This window comes from Nelumbo lutea, chromosome 2 (genome assembly GCF_056320005.1).
Source record: "Nelumbo lutea isolate HS-2025 chromosome 2, American lotus-T2T, whole genome shotgun sequence".
Classification (NCBI taxonomy): Eukaryota; Viridiplantae; Streptophyta; class Magnoliopsida; order Proteales; family Nelumbonaceae; genus Nelumbo; species Nelumbo lutea.
The window spans coordinates 12,658,090-12,677,933 of NC_142685.1; the positions used below are offsets into that span (position 1 = coordinate 12,658,090).

Genomic DNA, 19,844 nt, shown 5'->3' on the forward strand with positions numbered 1-19,844 from the left:
GTCTACGGTCTCGGGTAGGCTAACAAAATGAGTAATCGAGCTCAGTGAGTACGACATTCGGTTCGAGCCACGCCCAGCAATTAAGGCGTAGGTCTTGGCTGACTTCATCGCCGAGTACACGTTCAGCATGCCGACCCGTGAAGTTGTCGAGCTCATGAGTCGTGACCACCTTGGAAGCGTCAACCAGTGCGGCCCTCGATCCAACTTGGGACGAGGAGCCCTGGATCCCCCATGTGGACAGCTCATCCAACCAACGCGGGAGTGGAGCTGGATTGGTACTCTATGGACCTAGCAAGGTGAAGCCGGAGTATGTTCTCTGGTTCACGTTCCAAGCGTCAAACAATGAAGCCGAGTGCAAGATGCTGATAGTCGGGCTACCGCTGGCGAAGGAGGTCACGCGAGACATCTCATGGTGTGCAACGACTCACAACTAGTGGTAAACCAAGTGAATGGGAAATATGAGGCTCGAGAGCTCGCCATGCCAGCCTACCTGGCCAAGGTTAGGGAGCTCCTGCTCGACTTGAAGCCAATGCACTCTCGAAGCTGGCCGATGTGACGGACACTACGAAGAGAACGGTCTTCATTGAAAAACTGCCACAACCTAGCATAGAAAGGGTGGCAGAAGAGGTCGCTCCTATTTCGGCTGTGTTAGAATTCAGGTCTGCCTTAGAGTTCGGCCTGACTGAGTTCAATTATGTAGAAGAAGAAAGAGTGATAGAGAAAGAGAGAAAGAGAGAAAGAGAGAAAGAGAGAAGAGAGAATTCTGGTTCGAACTGAAAGAGTCAACATGACTTCTCCTAGTCGGCTAGTAAGTATTTATATTATTATTAAAACATAACTGAAAAAGACCTATGTGCCCTTACTTAAGTTAAGAGCACATGTTTCAACGCAACATTACAGATCAGCAACATCAATCAAGGTATAAAGACAGAAATACCCCTACGCTAACAAGCTGAAAAGACAAGCTGGATGGATCTGCTTGTTGATTATCTGCGCCACAGGACTCTACCTGCAGAGTGTAATGCAGATCGGAGGGTGGAGCAGCAGTCAACTCCCTATGTAATCATAGGCGAGCAACTGCATCACAGGTCATTCACGCTCCCCTACCTTCGTTGCTTGCGCCCAACTAAAGCGAGCCAGGTGCTACGCGAGATCCATGAAGGTCTCTACGAAGGACACCTGGGGGCAAGGCGCTCGCCCAAGAGGTGCTATGACAAGGCTATTATTGGCCCACAATGAAGGCAGACACACTAGAATTAGTTCGGAAGTGCAACAAGTGCCAAAGGCATGCCAACGTATCAAACCAACCTGCTACCGACTTGAGGTACCTTACTAGCTCATGGCCATTTTCATAGTGGGGGGGTAGATATCCTCAGTCCCTTTCCACCTACGACCGGGCAGAGGAGGTTCTTGTTCGTCGCGGTTGACTACTTTATGAAGTGGGTGGAAGCCAGGCTGCAGGTATCCATCATAGCTCGGAATGTGCAAAACTTTTTCTAGAATAGTATCGTCTGCAAATTCAGACTCCCCAAGGTACTAATTTTGGACAATGGGAAGCAGTTCAAAGACATCGAGTTCCAAAATTGGTGTGCCAAGATGGGAATCCAACAAAACTTCACCTCGGTGGCCCATCCTCAAGCAAACAGTCAGGCCGAAGTGGCGAACAGGGTGATACTCCATGGACTCGAAACTCGGCTCTCCCAAGCTAAGGGTTTGGGGGTGTACGAGCTGCCCAATGTCCTCTGGGCCTACCGAACTGCTATCAAGATGACGACCAGGGAGACTCCTTTCAACCTAACGTGCAGGACGGAGGCAATCATTCCAATCAAGATCGAGGTGGCAACCCTACGGTCCGAGAAGTACAATGAGGAGGCTAATTTGGACGAGCTGCGGACTAACCTCGACCTGGTGGAAAAAGCCCATGACTTAGCCTATATTCAGACTACAACATACCAACAACGAGTAACTTGGTATTATAACACCCAAGTTAAGAGACGTTAATTTCGAGTTGGCAACCTAGTACTCAAGAAGGTTATAGTACATGAGCCCGGCGTAGGAAGGCTAGGTCCGAACTAGGAAGGCCCCTACAGAGTTCTCAAGGTGATGTGAGAGTACGTACGAGCTCGAAACGTTGGAGGTGAGGCAGGTACGCGTGCGTGGAACATCGACAACTTGAGGTATTATTTATGAAGAGTTCAGAAGTTTTGAGCTATGTCCACTAAGACTACAAAACTCACCAAGTGTGAAAATGAGACCACCCGCCCTGGCGACCTGGTCTAGCCGATCTACGCTATGAGCACTTCGACTAAGTTGTACACAAGGAGAAGCCAAATCGCTATGAACACTTCCGATCCACTAGGACCTACACTCTTGCCTGCGTTCGCTCACTTAGAGTTTCCTCCCCGGAGTCCTTTATTCCCTCTCTCCAGGTCATCTAGAAACGGCTATCCACTACTTAGGTCAAGGAAGAAATACTTCCTCTTCCAAGCTAGTACCTTGGAAGGGAAGTCGTTCAACAGCTTACACCCAGGTCGGTAGGACAAATAACAACTATACATCCCGGGAGTGCTGGAGGGGTTTTTCTTTATATAGCACAAGTCAGCGAAGGTCTTAACATCTAGGGGGAAGCCAACGTGGTGACAAAACGAGATGTTGCCGACTAGGGTCCTAATGGAGTTAGGATGAAGTTGATCTAAACTAATGTTGTAATAGTTCAATACCTCGGGAATAAGTGGATGAAGGGAGAACCAAAGACCTACTTTTAGGGCCTCGAAGACAGCGATCTCGTCATTCTCGTGCTCCCATGGGTACCCCTCAAGAGGAAGAGAATATTCGAACTGATTCAGAATCCTATACCAAGTTGTGAGCTCATAGACGTTATCGGCAGAGAGCTCGGAGGGATCGAACCGGTCCAATGCTTTAGCCCTACGTGAAGACGAGGCCCTCTTATGAGAACCTCGAGGGTCTTGAGCCGAGGTCCCTTCATCGGCCTAGCAAGACAGCCCCCCTCTTCCCCAAACTTACTACCTGACATTGTGAATGAAATAGAGCTAAGGGAAATGACTCACCTAAGATGAATAGACCGACCTCGCCAACAATACCGATCACTCCGATAACGCCAAGCTCTACGATCTCACCAAGAACTCCAAAGACAAAGACGAGAGAAATGGGCCCCCAAGGGTCCTATTTATAAATGGATGAACAGAACTTTGGACGGTTGAGATCAGTTGGATCCAACAGTTCACAAGGGTACAAGGGTTCGTATTCCAAGGTAAAATCAGTTTAGCGTGTTTTTTCCATCTGCACAACTTAGTGGTTGTGTCGCATCCGCATGTCCCCAATACGCTACCTTGTGCCTAGGCCAAACCAACCGAACCAACCCGATCCTGAACCATTGGTTAGACCACAAATGAGGATGAAGAACGGACCAAATCACATCAAGCGAAAACTACTCCCTCGTCAGATTGACTACACCGGACTTGGGAGTGGGGGAATTGATGAGGGGTAATTTGGTCTTCCAATGACATCATGACACGTGGCATCGCAAAACAGCTTCGCAACTGCATCAGCGACCTCGGCACCACCCCAGTAGGCCAAACTGCGAATAGCTAGGAAGGACCTCAAGTCGGTGTAAGAGGTGACCTACACTCTCTCTCTCTCTCTCTCTCTCTCCTCAAAAACTCCAACTCGCTAACTTAAGCATCGAAGTGCCCACACTGGGTAAAAGTAGCCCAAGTACTCTGATCTTCTCTCTTTCTTTGCAACTCAACCAAGAAACCTACATAGTCTGGCGCCCGAGCTGTCCTCCAACAGGGAGCTACCAGATCATGCACCATCAGTCCTCATCGTACTAAACTTGATCCTAAAGCCAAGTGTGTCTTCCTTGTTGTAATCCGGTGTGTGAAGGAGTTGGTATGTTACCATGGATGTTACCTTCTTTGACTCCACTCCTTTTTTCTCTGGTGTTGTTACTCAGGAGTGTTATAAAGATGGTGTCTTGTTCCTCTTCCAATTCCTACTTCGGATTCTTCATTACTAGCTCCAGCTCCTATCCCCTTGCCTACTCCACCATGTGTTATTCCACTCTTTTTCAAATGCCGACATAAGAGGATTGATTCTAATACTCTTCATGCACCAATAGAAGAACCCATGTAACTTCTGGTCGATCCATCTGAGGCTTCAAATTCACCAGATATAGATCCAGGTATGCCTCCTTCCACCAATGATGAACCTACTCCTGTTGTTGATACTTCTCCTCCTATTGTTGTTACTACAACTCCTAATTTTGTTGATGATCTTCCCATTGCTCTCTGCAAGGGGAAGACGAAGTGTACTATCTGTACCACTTATGAAGCAAATAGCCTTTCCTTCTTTCCTACAGTTTCTAGTCTTCACTTTTGTAACAATAGTAGTCAAAGTCCTAATGTCATAAAGTTCAAATTCAATTGTAGCATATCCAGCCTTGACATTTAAATTTCCAATCTTGGAAAGTTTTCTTCCTAGAGTTGATTAAATCTATATCTCCTAGTAAACTCAATGAAAAGTCTGCCAACTTTCTAAGCACTCCAGATCCTCTCTTTTACCAAGTCATTGGACTGGTTCTTCTTCTGTTTTCGTGATGAAATATATAGCAAAGGCTGTCAACAAATCAGATTCAGACCGGATATACCAACATTTAAATGCAATCCAATTAGTATCAACTCTAGTTCGTTTTGTTTGGATTGGATTTAGGTATTATATATCATTACTGAAATCAAGTAAAATGCCTTCCATGAGATTGTGTATTGTATATCATTGAGAAAGTTAATTGAAAAATGCATTCCAGTTAACTAAAATTAATTTTCATGCCACAACCTGTTAAAGATGTAATAATGAATACACCGTAAAGCCATATGGTAATATAGCAAAGGCTGTCAACAAATCAGATTCAGACCGGATATGCCAACATTTAAATGCAATCCAATTAGTATCAACTCTAGTTCGTTCTGTTTGGATTGGATTTAGGTATTATATATCATTACTGAAATCAAGTAAAATGCCTTCCATGAGATTGTGTATTGTATATCATTGAGAAAGTTAATTGAAAAATGAATTCCAGTTAACTAAAATTAATTTTCATGCCACAACCTGTTAAAGATGTAATAATGAATACACCATAAAGCCATATGGTAATATGTGCATGCATACTGATACCATCAGCTTAGATAACAGTCAAAACCAATATGAGTGGATCCATATTCTATCTATTATGAAGGAAGAATGATGTAACCTTTGAGATTAATATCCAGTGTTATCACATCGATCCAAATCATGATCTAATTCATTACAACTCTTTTGTGGACTAATCACTACTGTTGTCATGGGTGTTCTAGGTGGTTTTTTCATTATTTCAATGGACGAATATATAAGAAATACATGGATTTATCTTATAACAGCAAGAGGTGAAGCACAATGAATTGTGAAAATGTTTCATAATAATAACCAATTTTGATAAGCATGTAAAGAAATTTAGATCAAACAATGGAAAGTAATAGTTTGGAATGCATTGAATTCTTATTTGGAAAATTGGGATCATTCATCAGAATTCTAGTTATATTGTCAGCAGAAAGGGCTAGCTGAAAGTGGAAAAGCTCATCTTATGTAGGTTATTTTTTTTATTTTTTTTATTGTTTATTCATGACCCTTTTAGATTTATGGGATCAGTCACTAAAGACAACTTGCTTTTCTTTTCTACAATTATAGGTATGATATTTAATTTTTTAATATCAGATTTTTTTTTAATTTATCTAGGCATTATTTGAACTTTTCAAATAATAGGTTTGTGTTACCTTGTCAAAAGCTTGGCAACATTCATTTGATGCTGTTCCAACAAATGGAACATTTGCTTTCTCCAAAAACTCCTAGAAGAGGGAAATTTGAAATTATAATCATTAGACGCATCAAAAAATATTATCTTGGCGTAATTGCAGTGTTTAAAAAACCTGGATTCCACCATCTTCACCAAAATGGCCATGTATAACAGGGAAAACTATATCCACTGTCGCAGCAAGGTGTTCTGCAAACTCAGATAAAGACTGGAATCCTTTGGCAAGACTGCAAAGTGATAAAAAATTAAACCTTTTGGCATATGCTACTTTAAAAGCAAATAAATTACTGAAATCTGGCAGATTACCTTTCAAGTTTGAAGTCAAAATCTGCAGGAGTATTTGAATACACCTGTAGAAGTTGGATGTAGAAAGAAAAAAGTTCCAACAAAAGAGATAATCAAGATACAACAACAGCCCAATATACAGTCCAGCATCTTTTTTTAATCAGTATATACCATATAGCATTTAGGCATTTTTCAGATGGTATTTGCACATATATAGATGATCTGATGAAACTGCAAAAATATGATAAAGTGAATAAAAATGAGTGTAACTAAGAGAGTCACATTTTTATGTGCATATTCTTTTGAATATACTTAGGCTGTAAATATGCCACTTAGAGTAGCTAATTAATCAGAAATTTCTTTAGACTCCAGAACTTATTCAGCACAGACAATTAAAATCACCTGGAACCAGACCTAAAATATCCAACCAAAACCTGGCAGATAAACTGAACAAGCAGTAATCACAGCTTTCTGAAATAGTCAATGCTAGAAACATGCATCACAGAGTCTGCATGACCCAGAAAGAAGAAAACTCCTCATAAAAGTACAAAGACCAGATATTGATTAACAAGATACTCCTATTCAAGTACCAAAATGCCATAAAGCCCACATCATGATGCAATTAACTAGAGCAAGTACCATGCAATTCTTTAAAAAATGGAATAAATTAAATAATTGGAACAAAAGCAAATTTAAAAAGATTCCGGTTGTCAACCTCAGTTGGAATATTTTTCAGAAGTACTAAGATGGTATGATTAAATAACATGACCCATGGCAAGATAAAGACAGATAAAGTGGTACTAGTTCCCACAAGGTTTTGCAAATAAAGTCTTTTTACTAAGAGGGGAAGAGATAAGAAATATTGCAGTGCACCCTGATAATTAAGCAGCATCTGTAAACTAGGTACATGCTTCAGAATCCAACACTAGTTGTACATAGAAACACAGACTAAGCCTTAATTGAACCTCAGTATGTTTCTTCGCTATAGTTATGAAGTGACTGCTCAGCTGGCCCAAGCCTAGGGATGCAACTCGGGTAGGTTGGATCGGATTGAAGGTCAACCCAGACCCAATCTGCTTAACCCAACAGAACTCAGGTTGGTCTCAGGCTTGGGTTAGGCAGGTTGCTAGGATTGTTAGAATTTTTTAATACATCATTATATGGTCATCTTTTATTGGCCTTTATGGCCCAATTTAAGAGTACAATTGATTGTAAATATGTACAAATTTCATTTACAAATGTACATAAACATGTGTATAAAATTAGAAAAAAAAATATGGTTTTCCATAAATATAATGCATGTATGTGTATGGGTTTGTTTGGGCAGACTCGGGCTACCCAACACCTCAACCCAAATTCAACCCAAGTTTAGGCCAGGCCTGAGATTTTTGGCCCAGACCCAGCCCACAACTCAAAAATGCAGGCCTAACCCATGCAAAAACTCAGGTTGGGTCGGGTCAGGCTCAGGTTAAGCCTGCCCAAGTTGCATCCCTACCCAATCCAGATAAAGGGGGCCATGTCATTGGCATCTAGATAATAAGGCATGGCTTCTGAATCTTGACAGAGTGAAATGGTGGAACAAAATTTGTGTAGCCAACCCCAAATGGACTGGGCTTTGTAGAGTCAAGTTATGAACGTCATGCCCCGGTCCGTACCCGAAAGTATCATTTTTGAGCTTTTCTTTTTCATCTTCTTTTATCATTATCAATATAATTTTTTTACAAGTAAAGCTTGAGATTGATTCCCATACTTTACCAAAAAAGGTTTGAAATCTAAAGGCTCATATTTTTAAAGAAAATATGATTCTTGATAGAGTGCAATGTGAGGGATTCATGTAGCCAACCTCAATCCCCAAATGGTTGGGATTAAGGCTGAGATGAGTTGAGTTGAATTGAAGATCATAAGACATATCAGATTTGATATCAGCATGTCACAAAGCAATCAACAGTATGGATATTATGTTACTCTATGTTACTCCCTAGTGAACCAAATTTAAAATCCTACTTAGCATCGTTACTGATGGTTAATAATAATGCATTCTTCTGAAAGCAGGAGAAATACATAATGCACTGACCTGTGCAGAGGATATTGCGTAAGCATTAAGATTGCAATCAATGTAATAGCAACTGACAAGCAAATCATCCCCCTGGAACAGAATAAAAACACGAATCGCAGTAATCCATCGATTCAGAAATCAGGGAAGCAACAAAAAAGAATTCCAAAAAAAACAAAACAAAACAAAAACAACGTCGAATTGCAGAGCCGAATAACAATATAAACTATAAAGTACTATCAGTCCTATCCATTAAAGTTTTGGTACCAGTTGCCCATCAAAAACACAAGTTTTGCTACACTATGTTACATAAGCATTAGAGCTCAATCTCCGACAACCATGAACAGTCGACTAAAGAGAGGTAACTAGACAGTAAAATATATGCCTCACTCCCTTCCAATCCATGTTTAATAGGATATTCGGGAAGAGAGAGAGAGAGAGAGAGAGAGAGGGAGAGAGAGATTGACACGTAATTACTTGTATATGATCAAGAACTGATCTTGCAGAATTCAGTGAAATTCCACGCTCTGCAGACGGCCCTCCACAAATGAGACCAACCCTGAGAATCCGACTTTTCTCTTTTTCCTTGTCTTCAATAATTCGATCTTGGAAAACCTCCATCGTGGCACGACTAATTCGAATTCTGGAATAACGTTTATATGATAAGTTATACAAAGCGAGCTTCGAGGCAGATAAATTTGGCGTATAAACGATTGGTTTAGCATGAGCGAAATTAGTCTCTGACTCTCGAGTGACATTTTTTCTTCCATTAAACAAAGTGGACCTATAACCATGCGCAACAAAAGCTCGAGAGAGTAACGCCATTGAATAATAGTTATGTGGTTTCGGATGAACTGGGGTTTCAAAATAGTTTTAACCACGCACAACAAAAGCTCGAGACAGTAACGCCATTGAAGAACACTGACGTTTCCTCCAACGACCACTCTCACATGACCCAAGAAAATATTTCGAGAATTTGACCCTGAGCTGGCGCCGATTTTCTGATAAACGGCAACTGAACCAAGCTCTTAAAAGAGAATGAAAGTGAAACAGAAGATTCGTGATGCATAAATTTTTATCCTTGTACTTCACAACAACAAAAAATGGTAAATTACAAATACGCCCCCGTACTATAGGGTCTGTCCGTGAGACAAAAACCTCCTTTCGTTAGATTTTCGTTGAATAATCTCCATATTACGAGAAAGAGAGAACGGGGAGGTTTTTGTCTCACAGTCATAATATAGGAAGTTTTTTGTCGCAAAACAAAATACATGGGGTCTTTGTCACAGACCCCATAGTGCACAGGGGGGTCTTTATAATTTATAAAAAAATAAAAAACAATATGCTTGCAACTGTTGCGGAGAGAGTGCCGACGCCACAGCGACAGTCTCCAACTCTCCATTGACCACCGTGATTCCATGCGTTCTAAAATAAAACAAATCGCGGGGCCCGTGCGATATAGTAGAACTGTCAATCGGACCGTATCGCCCGCGAACCGGCACGAAATTGATCCGGCCTGGCACAATAATATAATATAATATATTATTTTATATAATTATATACATATATATTAATATCTTATATTATTATATTATTATATTATTATATAATAATTATATAATATATTAATATATATATAACTTTTTTCAAATTTTTATTATATATAAATAATTGTATACATCAAAATTTATATATAATAAAAATGTAAACATTTTTTTAAGTTTTGTTAAATAGCTTGGCATGGTCTGTAGCCCGACCTGGCCCAAGGCATGACCCACGGACCAGCCCAGCCCATAGCATGGCAAGGGCCTGCACGGGCTCAAGCTAACTCCCAAATTATACCAAAGGAGAGAGGTGCAACCTACAGGCCAGCATGGCACAACCCACACTTTGCACTAGTTGCATGCAAGTCATGTCATGTCGGCCTAGCACAACCTCATGTTAGAGGTGTAAAATGGGTCATGCTAGGTTGGCACAGCATGGCCTGCACTTTGTGTGGGTCGAGCACCATGTCTCCCTCCCTTGGGATATTTTGGGGGGTCGACATGGCATAGTCCACGGCCTGAGCCCACACGGGCCCATGACGTGTAACGAGCTAGGATAGTTCGTGGGCTAAGCCTTAGGCCTAGTCGGGTTGTGCACTAGGCCAAATCTATTTATTTGAAAAAAAAATCTTAAAATTTTTATGTTATATGAATTTCGATGTATATAATTGTTTTTATATACAAAAATTAAATAAAATAGTATAATAAAGTTGAAAATAATTTTTTATTTTATTAATATATTATAAACTATATATTATTATATAATTATAATTTATATAATATTATATATAATATATATAAAAACATATATATGGGTTGTGTCGAGCTAGCCCATGAGCCACGGGCGGCATGAACCGCACTGTTAGACCATGCTGCTCATGTACTTGAAACCCAAGCCTGGCACGACCCATACAATCATGTTAGGCCATAGCATGGTTCGTGACCATCGGCAGTCCAACACGGCCCAATTTACACCTCTAGATGTGTGGAAAAAACATAAGACAAATTTATTAAAACCTCTTTATTTTTTACATATTGTCAAAGCTACTATTTCTCACTGTTAATTTTTTGATAAATTTTTTAAACTAATCTTATGGTTTAGCTAATTTACTAAGTATAACTTATTATTTGTCTATTTAATATGACTCTTACTACTTTGAAAAATTACCATTACCATTAAAATATTGATAGAAGGGCTGAAATGTCCATTTTACCCTCTAATTGATTTTTTGGTTTCAATCCCCAGCATTAGGAATGGCAACAGGGCGAGGCACCCCCTCCCCATCCCCGCCCCGAAGTCATGATACCTTGCCTCGTACCCGCCCCGTCCCCGATAGGTTCGGGGCGGGGCATCCATTCTCCATCAGGGATGGAGAATCCCCAAAATTTTCAAACTCTAAGACAATTACTTAAAAAATATCTATTTTATGAACAACGATATAAGAATTTGGGGGTATTTTAGAATTGAATTATAATAGATTAGAGATAATTCAAAAATAAAATTATAGGATCCTAAGATTTTAAAATTTTAGTGAGAAGTTAATGATAAATATCAATATTAAAACTAAATATATTTTACTAATTTGCCTTCGAATTTAGAACGAATTTGATAAATTATATACAAAATCCGCCCCCGCCCCGTATCCGATTCGGACAAAAATTGTTTTCCTCGTCCCCGCCCCGTACCCCGTCATGGTTTACGGTCGGGGAAAAGCGGAGCCCCCAAGGGGAAATTGCCATTCCCTGCCCAGCATGCCATCGCCCAACAATGTCGTCCCAGTGGAAGCATACCCTCCTCAGACTCTTCCCGTCATGAACCACCTAACCACCACCCCCGCAACCGCCCGACCAACTCTCATCTCATTGCTGGTGAGCTCGTTGCTTTTTCTTTGTTCATCTTCCTCGCCGTTCTCTACTGGAAGCTTTCCCGGAAAAGGATGGCCCATCCGATCTAAAGCCCCCACACTGCTTCTTCTTCCCTTGTGAGTTCAAGTACAGATAATGATTGCTTGTTTCATTTCTTCTTCCCTTTACAGAGATGGACGGTGGCAAAGCCTACAAGATCCAGTTCGACATAACCATCTCCGTCGGCCCCTCGAATACCAACTACAGGAGGAAATACAGAAAGAATGGATCGATAAGAACAAAAGAAAAAAAAAAAAAAAAAAAAAAAAAAAAAACAGAGACTGACAACATAACCTACCTTAGTTGTGTCCCTGACCGATTGCAAGATGCTGCAAACGAGAGATCAAGCCAAGTTCGATTTGCTCGGCGTGTAGGAACCAACGACTGTGGGGAGCGAAGGTGAATTAATTAGATCTGAAAGGGAGCTACTAGGTGCAAGCCTTTTCTGTTCTCCGTGCTAAAACTCTGATGGCGGTTTTGGCGACTTGCTCGATTCGAGTGACAAAGTTCATAGGACAGGAGAGATCTCGGTTATCCACTGGGTGATAGGGAACCAGAAGGTATTGTAGGAAAACGAATGGGAAAAAGGTTTGCGACATCATGAACTATACTGACCAAAATCAGACTCTCCACAGGAATCAATGCTTCATCCATTCTCAAAGTAAAATCCTGTCATTCTCTCTCTGTCAAGCTCTCTGCAACTATATTCTGATCAGTTTTTCCTATGTTTTATCACATTTTTCTTTCTTTCCGACTTCAATTTTGTGTCTTCGACAAGAATCTCGAGCTCGACAAATTGAAAATCATTGAGAACAGTGGAGTTTTTGCGTACTTTTCATTGATTTTCTTTGAAAACCTAAAGGCACTTTTCTGTTATTGTTTGTAGTGTTGTTTATTTGCTGATTGAAACTTGAAAGACTCGAGGAGTTCTTCTGCGCGAAGTCGGATGGAGTAGATGAAACATGATGAAGGGTTTGAGTGATTTTAAGTAACATTTCTAGTGTGGAAGCAATTGCGGAAGGATAAATAGAGTGATCACTCGATCAATGATGCTTGATTTGATTCCTATCTAACAACCACGAGTTTTTTTACTAGTCTCGGTTCCTTAAGAAGAAGAAAGGAGAGGGAGAGGGAGAAGGATGAATGGTAAAATTGGGATTAAAAACAAATATACGTCACGTGTGTGTAAGTTTTGATGGAATATTTATGATGTTAACGAAAAGAGTAAAGCTACTTAATTGTTATAAATAGCAGCTTTAACAATAGTCAATCAGTATGGGTATATTTGATCAATTAGTTAAACTTTAGGAGTGGTTAGAAATTTATCTTTATTTTTTTCACTTTGTTCATATATTACATTACCTGATTAATAATTTTTTAAAATTCCTAAAATACCCTTACTATGAACTATTCATTATCATCAACCTTGAGACAAAGAACATAGCAATAGTGACAAAGTTATCGGGCTTTGTCAAGCCTGAACTCGCCTGAGAAAAGTAAATGATGGTGCGATCCCATTGAGAAAGGAAAAACGTGAGACGCGCCTGAGAAAAGTTATCGGGCTTTGTCAAGCCTGAACTCGCAAGTCTCCTTCTTCCTTCAACCAACCATTCCAACGGTCGTATCTCTGGCGACTTCTTTAGTGATTTCAAGCAAAGGAAGACCAAATCTACACTCCTCTTGGCGAGCCATTTCCTCTATTTTCTTATATATTTTGGTGGATAAGAATGTTTTAACCATTGTTGTGCCAGTCTCTGCAATGACTGGCTCCATTTCATCTTCTTCACTATTTTCAGCAAGGAGAAGCTCCATTCTCCTTGTGTAGGCGAGATTTGTTAGGAGATTTGGTAGGACAATCTGTTTTAGTGAGCAAAGGAGAAGCTCTATTTCATCTTCTTCACTACTTGTGCCAATCTCTGCTCTAGCCTTCTCATTTTTTGAGATTTGTTAGGACATGCACAAGGGTAAAATGAGAGTTGTTAGGTATAGGGGTTTTCTCTGAGATTCACATTACAGTATTGTGACGAAGTGTTTTTTTATTTGTTATTCTGAAGTGATGCTATTTGTTAGGTACAGGAGTTTTCTCTGAGATTCACGTTAGTGTTGTGACCAAGGTTTTTTTTTTTTTTTTGTTTCTTTGTTATTCTGAAGTGATGCTATTTGTTAGGTACAAGGGTTTTCTCAGAGATTTTTTTTTTATTTTTTATTTATTTTTTGTTATTCAACCATAAGATCACTACTGGTTTGATCGATTTACAGTGGCGTGCATTTTTTTTCCACTATGACTTCCAACAAGACTACCTATTCTTTTGGTTCGATTTCAGAACCCTTCTCTACCAAGATCAAAGAAGAAGATGGAGCTATTACCAAAAAAATAAAAAAGAAGAGGGAACCGATTGGTTCTTTTGAAGTGTTGACTTAATTCCTTGTTTTACTATAGATTTATCTAGGGTTAGAAGAAGGAACCAAATGGGTAGATTTATCTGGGGTTAGAAGTGATGCTATTTGAAGCTTTGGTCCACGTGATCAAAGAAGATGATTGGGTATATTTATTTGGTAGCCGATTGGGTATATTTATCTGTGTATATGTTTTTAATTTTTGGCAGAATATAACCCCTGTTTTTAATTCTTGTCACACCAAGAAACTGAGTATCTAACTAAGATTGCAATTCTCTCTCTGTAGTTCTCTATGCAAGCCCAATAGGGTTAGAAGACTCCCTTACAGCTAATATTTCTGCTATTTTGGTCTAAAGCTAGCTAAACATCTTAATTTAAGGCAGCTGGAGGTCGAAGGTGACTCTAAAGATAGCTAAACATCTAATTAAGATTTATCTTCAATGATGACTGGTTGAGAATGGGACTGGCTCATTGGGTGCTAATAGTTGTTTCTCTTAAAAATGTCATCTTTTTTAAATTAAGAACTACAGTAGTACATAATCATTTCTCCTCAATGGGACCGGCTCATTGACTGGCAAAGAACTACAGTAGTACATTTATCCTCAATGGGAGTAGCATGAGGTTCCTGATCAGAATCCATAATCATTTCAGGCAAATCAACATCAAGTTCCATAGCTGAACCATCTGATCGACTCTCCAAATATTTCTCAAATGCTGGCTCTTCAGCTACAGTCTCCTCTCCATGGTAAGTAGTCCTAACTAAATCCATTTCCTCTCCCTCCATGGATTACTCAGGTCGAGAATATTGTAGATCCCACTTCCACATCTGTGCATCTGGATTGACACTTGCAGACTTTAGTGGTGTCGTTGCTAGCCAAAGCATCATACAAAGTGACACGAGGCAATGGCGAGAACAACAACATATGAGAATGCAATATTACTTCCCATTTCCATCTCAAACTACCCACCCAGTCACTGTTTCCAAATACCACTTCCACAACAAAGACAGCTTATAAACAAAGCATACCAAAAAATGTCATCAAAGCTAAAAACTCCACAAATTGAGATTCTGAGAGCACCCACTATTGAACTTGATGAGGCCACCCGAAAAAGGGGAATCACAGAACATGGAAGTAGCATGACTAGTAGTACTTGAGCAAAAATAAGCAATTGATACATTCCCTCAGCACCAGAATTCCATGCACAGTAAAGGGCTGGAACAATGGCAAAAGTCCTAATTGTTGCACGGTGAAGCCAAACAGGTAGGTCCACTGTGAAAAAATAATGCAAGACTACTTGCCCACCAAGATTCCAAGTTAATGCTGTATATGACTAGAAAAGAAAAGGATCAGAAACAAGGCAAAAGGTGCCATAGGGCTCCTAAATACCTACAAAATAATTAAAAGAAAAATATCAATCAATAGACACTTACAGACTAAACAGCTTGTTGCATGGGGCCATAACTTGCCATATGAAAGTCAAATGACGTGGGCCCATTATTGGTTTCAATCAAATGTGATAGTTATAATCAATATCGTTAAAATATGATTATAAAAATATATATAAATTGGATTACATCAACTAATTTGGCTGTTTGGCCCTTAATTCATTTCATTAATTCATATTATGAGAGGGAAAGAAACATGGGAAAATGAATTTTCTCAAAAAAACAAATATGAGAAAATGAATTTTTCCACTATTTTTTCTTGTACAACCAAATCTTAAAAAGTAAAATTTTCACACTTTTTCATTCCATCTCACCCAAACTTTCCCTCAAATCAAAAGGAGCCTTGCTGTCTCCATATTTCCCTTTCTCCCCTCTTCCCTTCCATTTTTCCTTGTTCTCGATGCTCACCAAATGCGTTTATCAGATCAGGCAAAGCACAACAGCAGATGATACGATACGATACGACGGTAATATACTCATATACCAATTCTTCCAGCACGACCCGCCTACCGTGATGTACCAGTTTTTCTTGCTCATGTTCATTGCAAGAGCGTGTCATATAACCAATTAAAAGGGTCAATTCCAAAGCAATGTCGAGGCTAAAGAAGCTCAAGATTCTCATGTTGGAGTTCAATGAGCTGGGGAGATACCACAGGAGCTAGGTATGCCTGACAATCTTTAGACGTTGACCCAATTGTAAACGAGTCATCGAACATCTCATCGCCCTCTTTCACTTGAGCTTCAAGCTTTTTGGTTTTCAACTAGGTGGCACAAATATTAAAAGAATTTCATCTCCTAGCGACTTCCTCTTAACATTTTCGTTGTAAAGGGCCCGTGCTGAGAACGGACAAATGGGAAGACAAGGAAATAATTTTGAACAATTATTTGTTGAATAATTGAGAGATTAAAAATGAAGGAGAATTCAATTAAAATTCTAACTTCAGAAATTTACACTAATTCTGTGCTACCTCATTCTTTCGGATAAATAACTCAATTTATTCATAAGAGAGCCCTTTAAAGTTTAAAATACCAATAAAGTTGGAGATGGCATGTAACATGTCAAATGTGCAAACAAGTGAGAACTGTGAGCCTTGATCACTTGATCATTATTTTTACGCTAAAATTAATCGATCAACTAAAATAGAGCACGAACAACTATTTGAAGCAAAAAGAATCTAACGTATCAAGCTGTAGTCTTTGTTCTTCTATAGTGTGTTCTTTTTATGGTTTTCAAATGTTAGGGTTTTTGTTCTTTATAATTCTCTTCATGTTATTTAGGGTTTCACTTCCAGAAATCTTCTTTTACCATCTTCAGTTTGTGAAGCAATGGCCAATTCATTTCAGTACTCGTCAGCCAAAAACAGTTTCCATACAACGATCTCGGTGCTCCCTCGTCTATGGATCATGTTCCAAAGTTGGTTGGCTCGTCCTTATCTCTTTGTCGTCTTCAATTTTATAATCATCATCATTGCAGCTTTGTCAAACTTCCAACAAAAGCTCTCGGACAAGAGTGGAAGCGAAGAAGATAAGAATCGACCTGAGAAGCAGAGGTGGACGGTTTCGCAAGGAGTTTGGTTGGAGATTAACGAAATGGAAGAAATGCAGGTGGAGACAGACAAGAAAATAGTGGATTTCGTTGAAAAATCCGGTGTCATCGTCGGGGGTTGGTCGGATGTGTCTTGCGTGACCGATTTTGACGGGAAATCAGGGTTGAACTTCTCGGCCTCTTCTATCATTGTTAAAACAATGGGGGTGTACCGGAAAACCGCCAGAGACAATGCGACGGAGGCGAAGCCTGTGGGACATCCAGGGCGCGTTGTGAAGGCAACGATGGAGAAGAAGGTGAGAGGTCTAGGGAGTGAGGCAAAGCGGGAGGAGAACAACACGCTGGACGCAATGTGGAAATCGATCGCAGACTTACGGAATCCCGCGACACGATAGTCGAGGATGAGTGACACGTGGGACACGCGACCTCAAGTGGTGGTCGGAGCAGAGTCGGAATTAATGGCAGCAGCTAAGGAAGTCGGAGACGTTTAACGACATTGCACCGTCGGCGTCATCGGCTTCGTCTGGGTCGGATTCTTCTTCTTGGAGGAGTGGGGGAAGGAAGGGGGAGAGACTGAGAAAGGCGAAATCGGGGCAGGAAGGAAAGAGTACGTGTATATTTGTGAGAGACAAAATTGGGGCTCACGTCTCTGTATTTGTGAGAGTGTATCTATTAGACGCAGTGTCGAATGGTGACTTGCAAGGGACGGCTTGATTAACCGAACCATGGGCTTTTTCTTGGACCGAGTACTATCAATTTTTGCCGAACCATGGGCTTTTTCTTGGACTGAATAGGTACTATCGATTTTTTGAAAATCAGTAATCGAAATCAGTTGGTTAACTGGTTGACTGGGTTAATCGTTGGTTTTTTAATTTTTATAATATATTATAAATATATAATAAAAATTATAAATATATATAATATTATATTTTAATTAATAAATAATATATCATATATTATAAATATATATTTATTTATAAAAATTATTTAAAATTTATCCTGAATTTTCAACACTTTTATTAAATTTTTCATAAATTTTCAAAATGTCTAAAAGCCATCATGTCACTAACTTGAGTTAAATAATATATATATATATATATATATATATATATATATATAATAATTAGACATAAAAACAGGAAAAAGTTCAAACAAATATTTTCAAATATAAAATACATAAAACACAGAAATTTCAAAAACATATAAAAAATTATAAATAAAATAAAAAATTATTTTCAAATTATAAAAGTTATAAAAATTGAAAAACAAAATCAGAAAATAAAATGCCGTTCACCAATCGGTTACTGGAGGTGCTTATGGCCCAGGCTCCGGAGGAGTGGGTAGTGGGGGGTGCTTATGGCGCGGGCCCCATGGGCACAGGGGGCGCTCATTTGGGTACTGGGGGGTGCCTATGGCACGGGCCACGGGATGGGTGCCTAAGCCGGCATCGGTGGTGGGCAGCAGCAGCTTCTCCACTGAATGTAGTTTTTTAGTTTATTAATTACTGCAGATTCTGTGGATAACTGTAGTTTGTTATATATGAATCTTATTACGATGGATGGATGGATGCAGTCGGAGGATGATGGACAAGGTGGAAGGAGGAAGAAATGATTGAAAGGAGAAGTTTCTGGGAGGGCACAAGACCCAAAGTGGAAGCAACGAACAGAAATTTTTGAGAACAGAGCAGAGAATCACAACAGAGAGTTGCAGAGATGAGCTTCTTCCTGGAAATTACGATGGATGGATGGATGCAGTCGGAGGATGACGGACAAGGTGGAAGGAGGAAGAAAGGATTGAAGGATAAAATAAAGGAGAAATTGCTGGGAGGGCAGAAGACCCAAAATGGAAGCAACGAACCAGAAATTTTTGAGAACAGAGCAGAGAATCACAACAGAGAGTTGCAGAGATGAGTTTCTTCCTGGAAGTATTTTGAGAACGAACAAAAACGGTGAGATTTTGGGGATAGTATTAATCGAAAGTGAAAAAAAAATGAAGATGGATGAGATTACCTGATGTCGCCTGAGTTGCAGAGAGCCATTGGAGAAAGATAACCGTTGGGGGTGGGAGAAGGATGAAATTACGAAAGTGCCCATAAACACACGTGTTGAATGCAGGGGGTTTCGTATACCCCAAATGCTCTTAAGTATTATATAGATATATAGATATATAGATATAGGTTCCTTCTCCGTTGTCACACCCTTCATAGCAAAAGGAAGCAGAAACCCATAAAACCAATAAACCAAATAAAATCACACCCGTCACAACGAACATTGTCAAAACAAAAACTAGTTTTATAGCCCATGGATTTTATAAAAACCAATAAAACAAATGTATAATGACAGGTTATTTGGATGGACTTTTATAAAGTGAGTACGAAAGTATAAAAAAAAAAACACATTTCCTTCGAAGTGTTTTCTAATTTTGATTTCATACATTATAAAAGTATAAAAAACATCAGAAGTATGTTTTGTGATTTTGGCTCAAATATACTTTTTGTCTTGTGTTAAGTAATGTTACATGTAATTGTTATATAATTGCCACAAGTCACTATTATATATGCCTATTACATTGCAATCACGTGTTTTCCAAGCCACACAGGTGTCACATTTAAGTGACTACCACGTAGCGACCATTATCCATATATCAGTGACATATGTCATTGTTATTTGATACATGATACATCATTATTATACATACGACTGCCATGTGGCATAGCCATACAAGTGTCACCGTTATATGATTGCCAGGTGTATTACTATATACGTGCCATGATAAATAGTATTTTTATTTTGAAAAGCATA

The 19,844-nt window shown here is 39.5% G+C and overlaps 1 protein-coding gene across 2 annotated transcripts in view; it reads right to left on the minus strand.

Moving 5' to 3' along the window:
- LOC148868626 (D-alanine-D-alanine ligase family) overlaps positions 1-9,266 on the minus strand; it is a 147,623-nt gene extending 138,357 nt beyond the window's left edge. For both annotated transcript variants that reach the window (XR_016107823.1, XM_088972469.1), the window contains exons 1-5: positions 8,682-9,266; positions 8,226-8,297; positions 6,173-6,216; positions 5,982-6,093; positions 5,829-5,900 (exon numbers count right to left, since the gene is read on the minus strand). Coding sequence is in view for 1 of the 2 variants with exons in the window: in XM_088972469.1 (XP_088828595.1) it covers positions 5,829-5,900; positions 5,982-6,093; positions 6,173-6,216; positions 8,226-8,297; positions 8,682-9,029 (648 nt within the window). In the remaining variant the exon portion in view is untranslated. The remainder of the gene's footprint in view (positions 1-5,828; positions 5,901-5,981; positions 6,094-6,172; positions 6,217-8,225; positions 8,298-8,681) is intronic.
- Between the last annotated feature and the right edge of the window lie 10,578 nt (positions 9,267-19,844).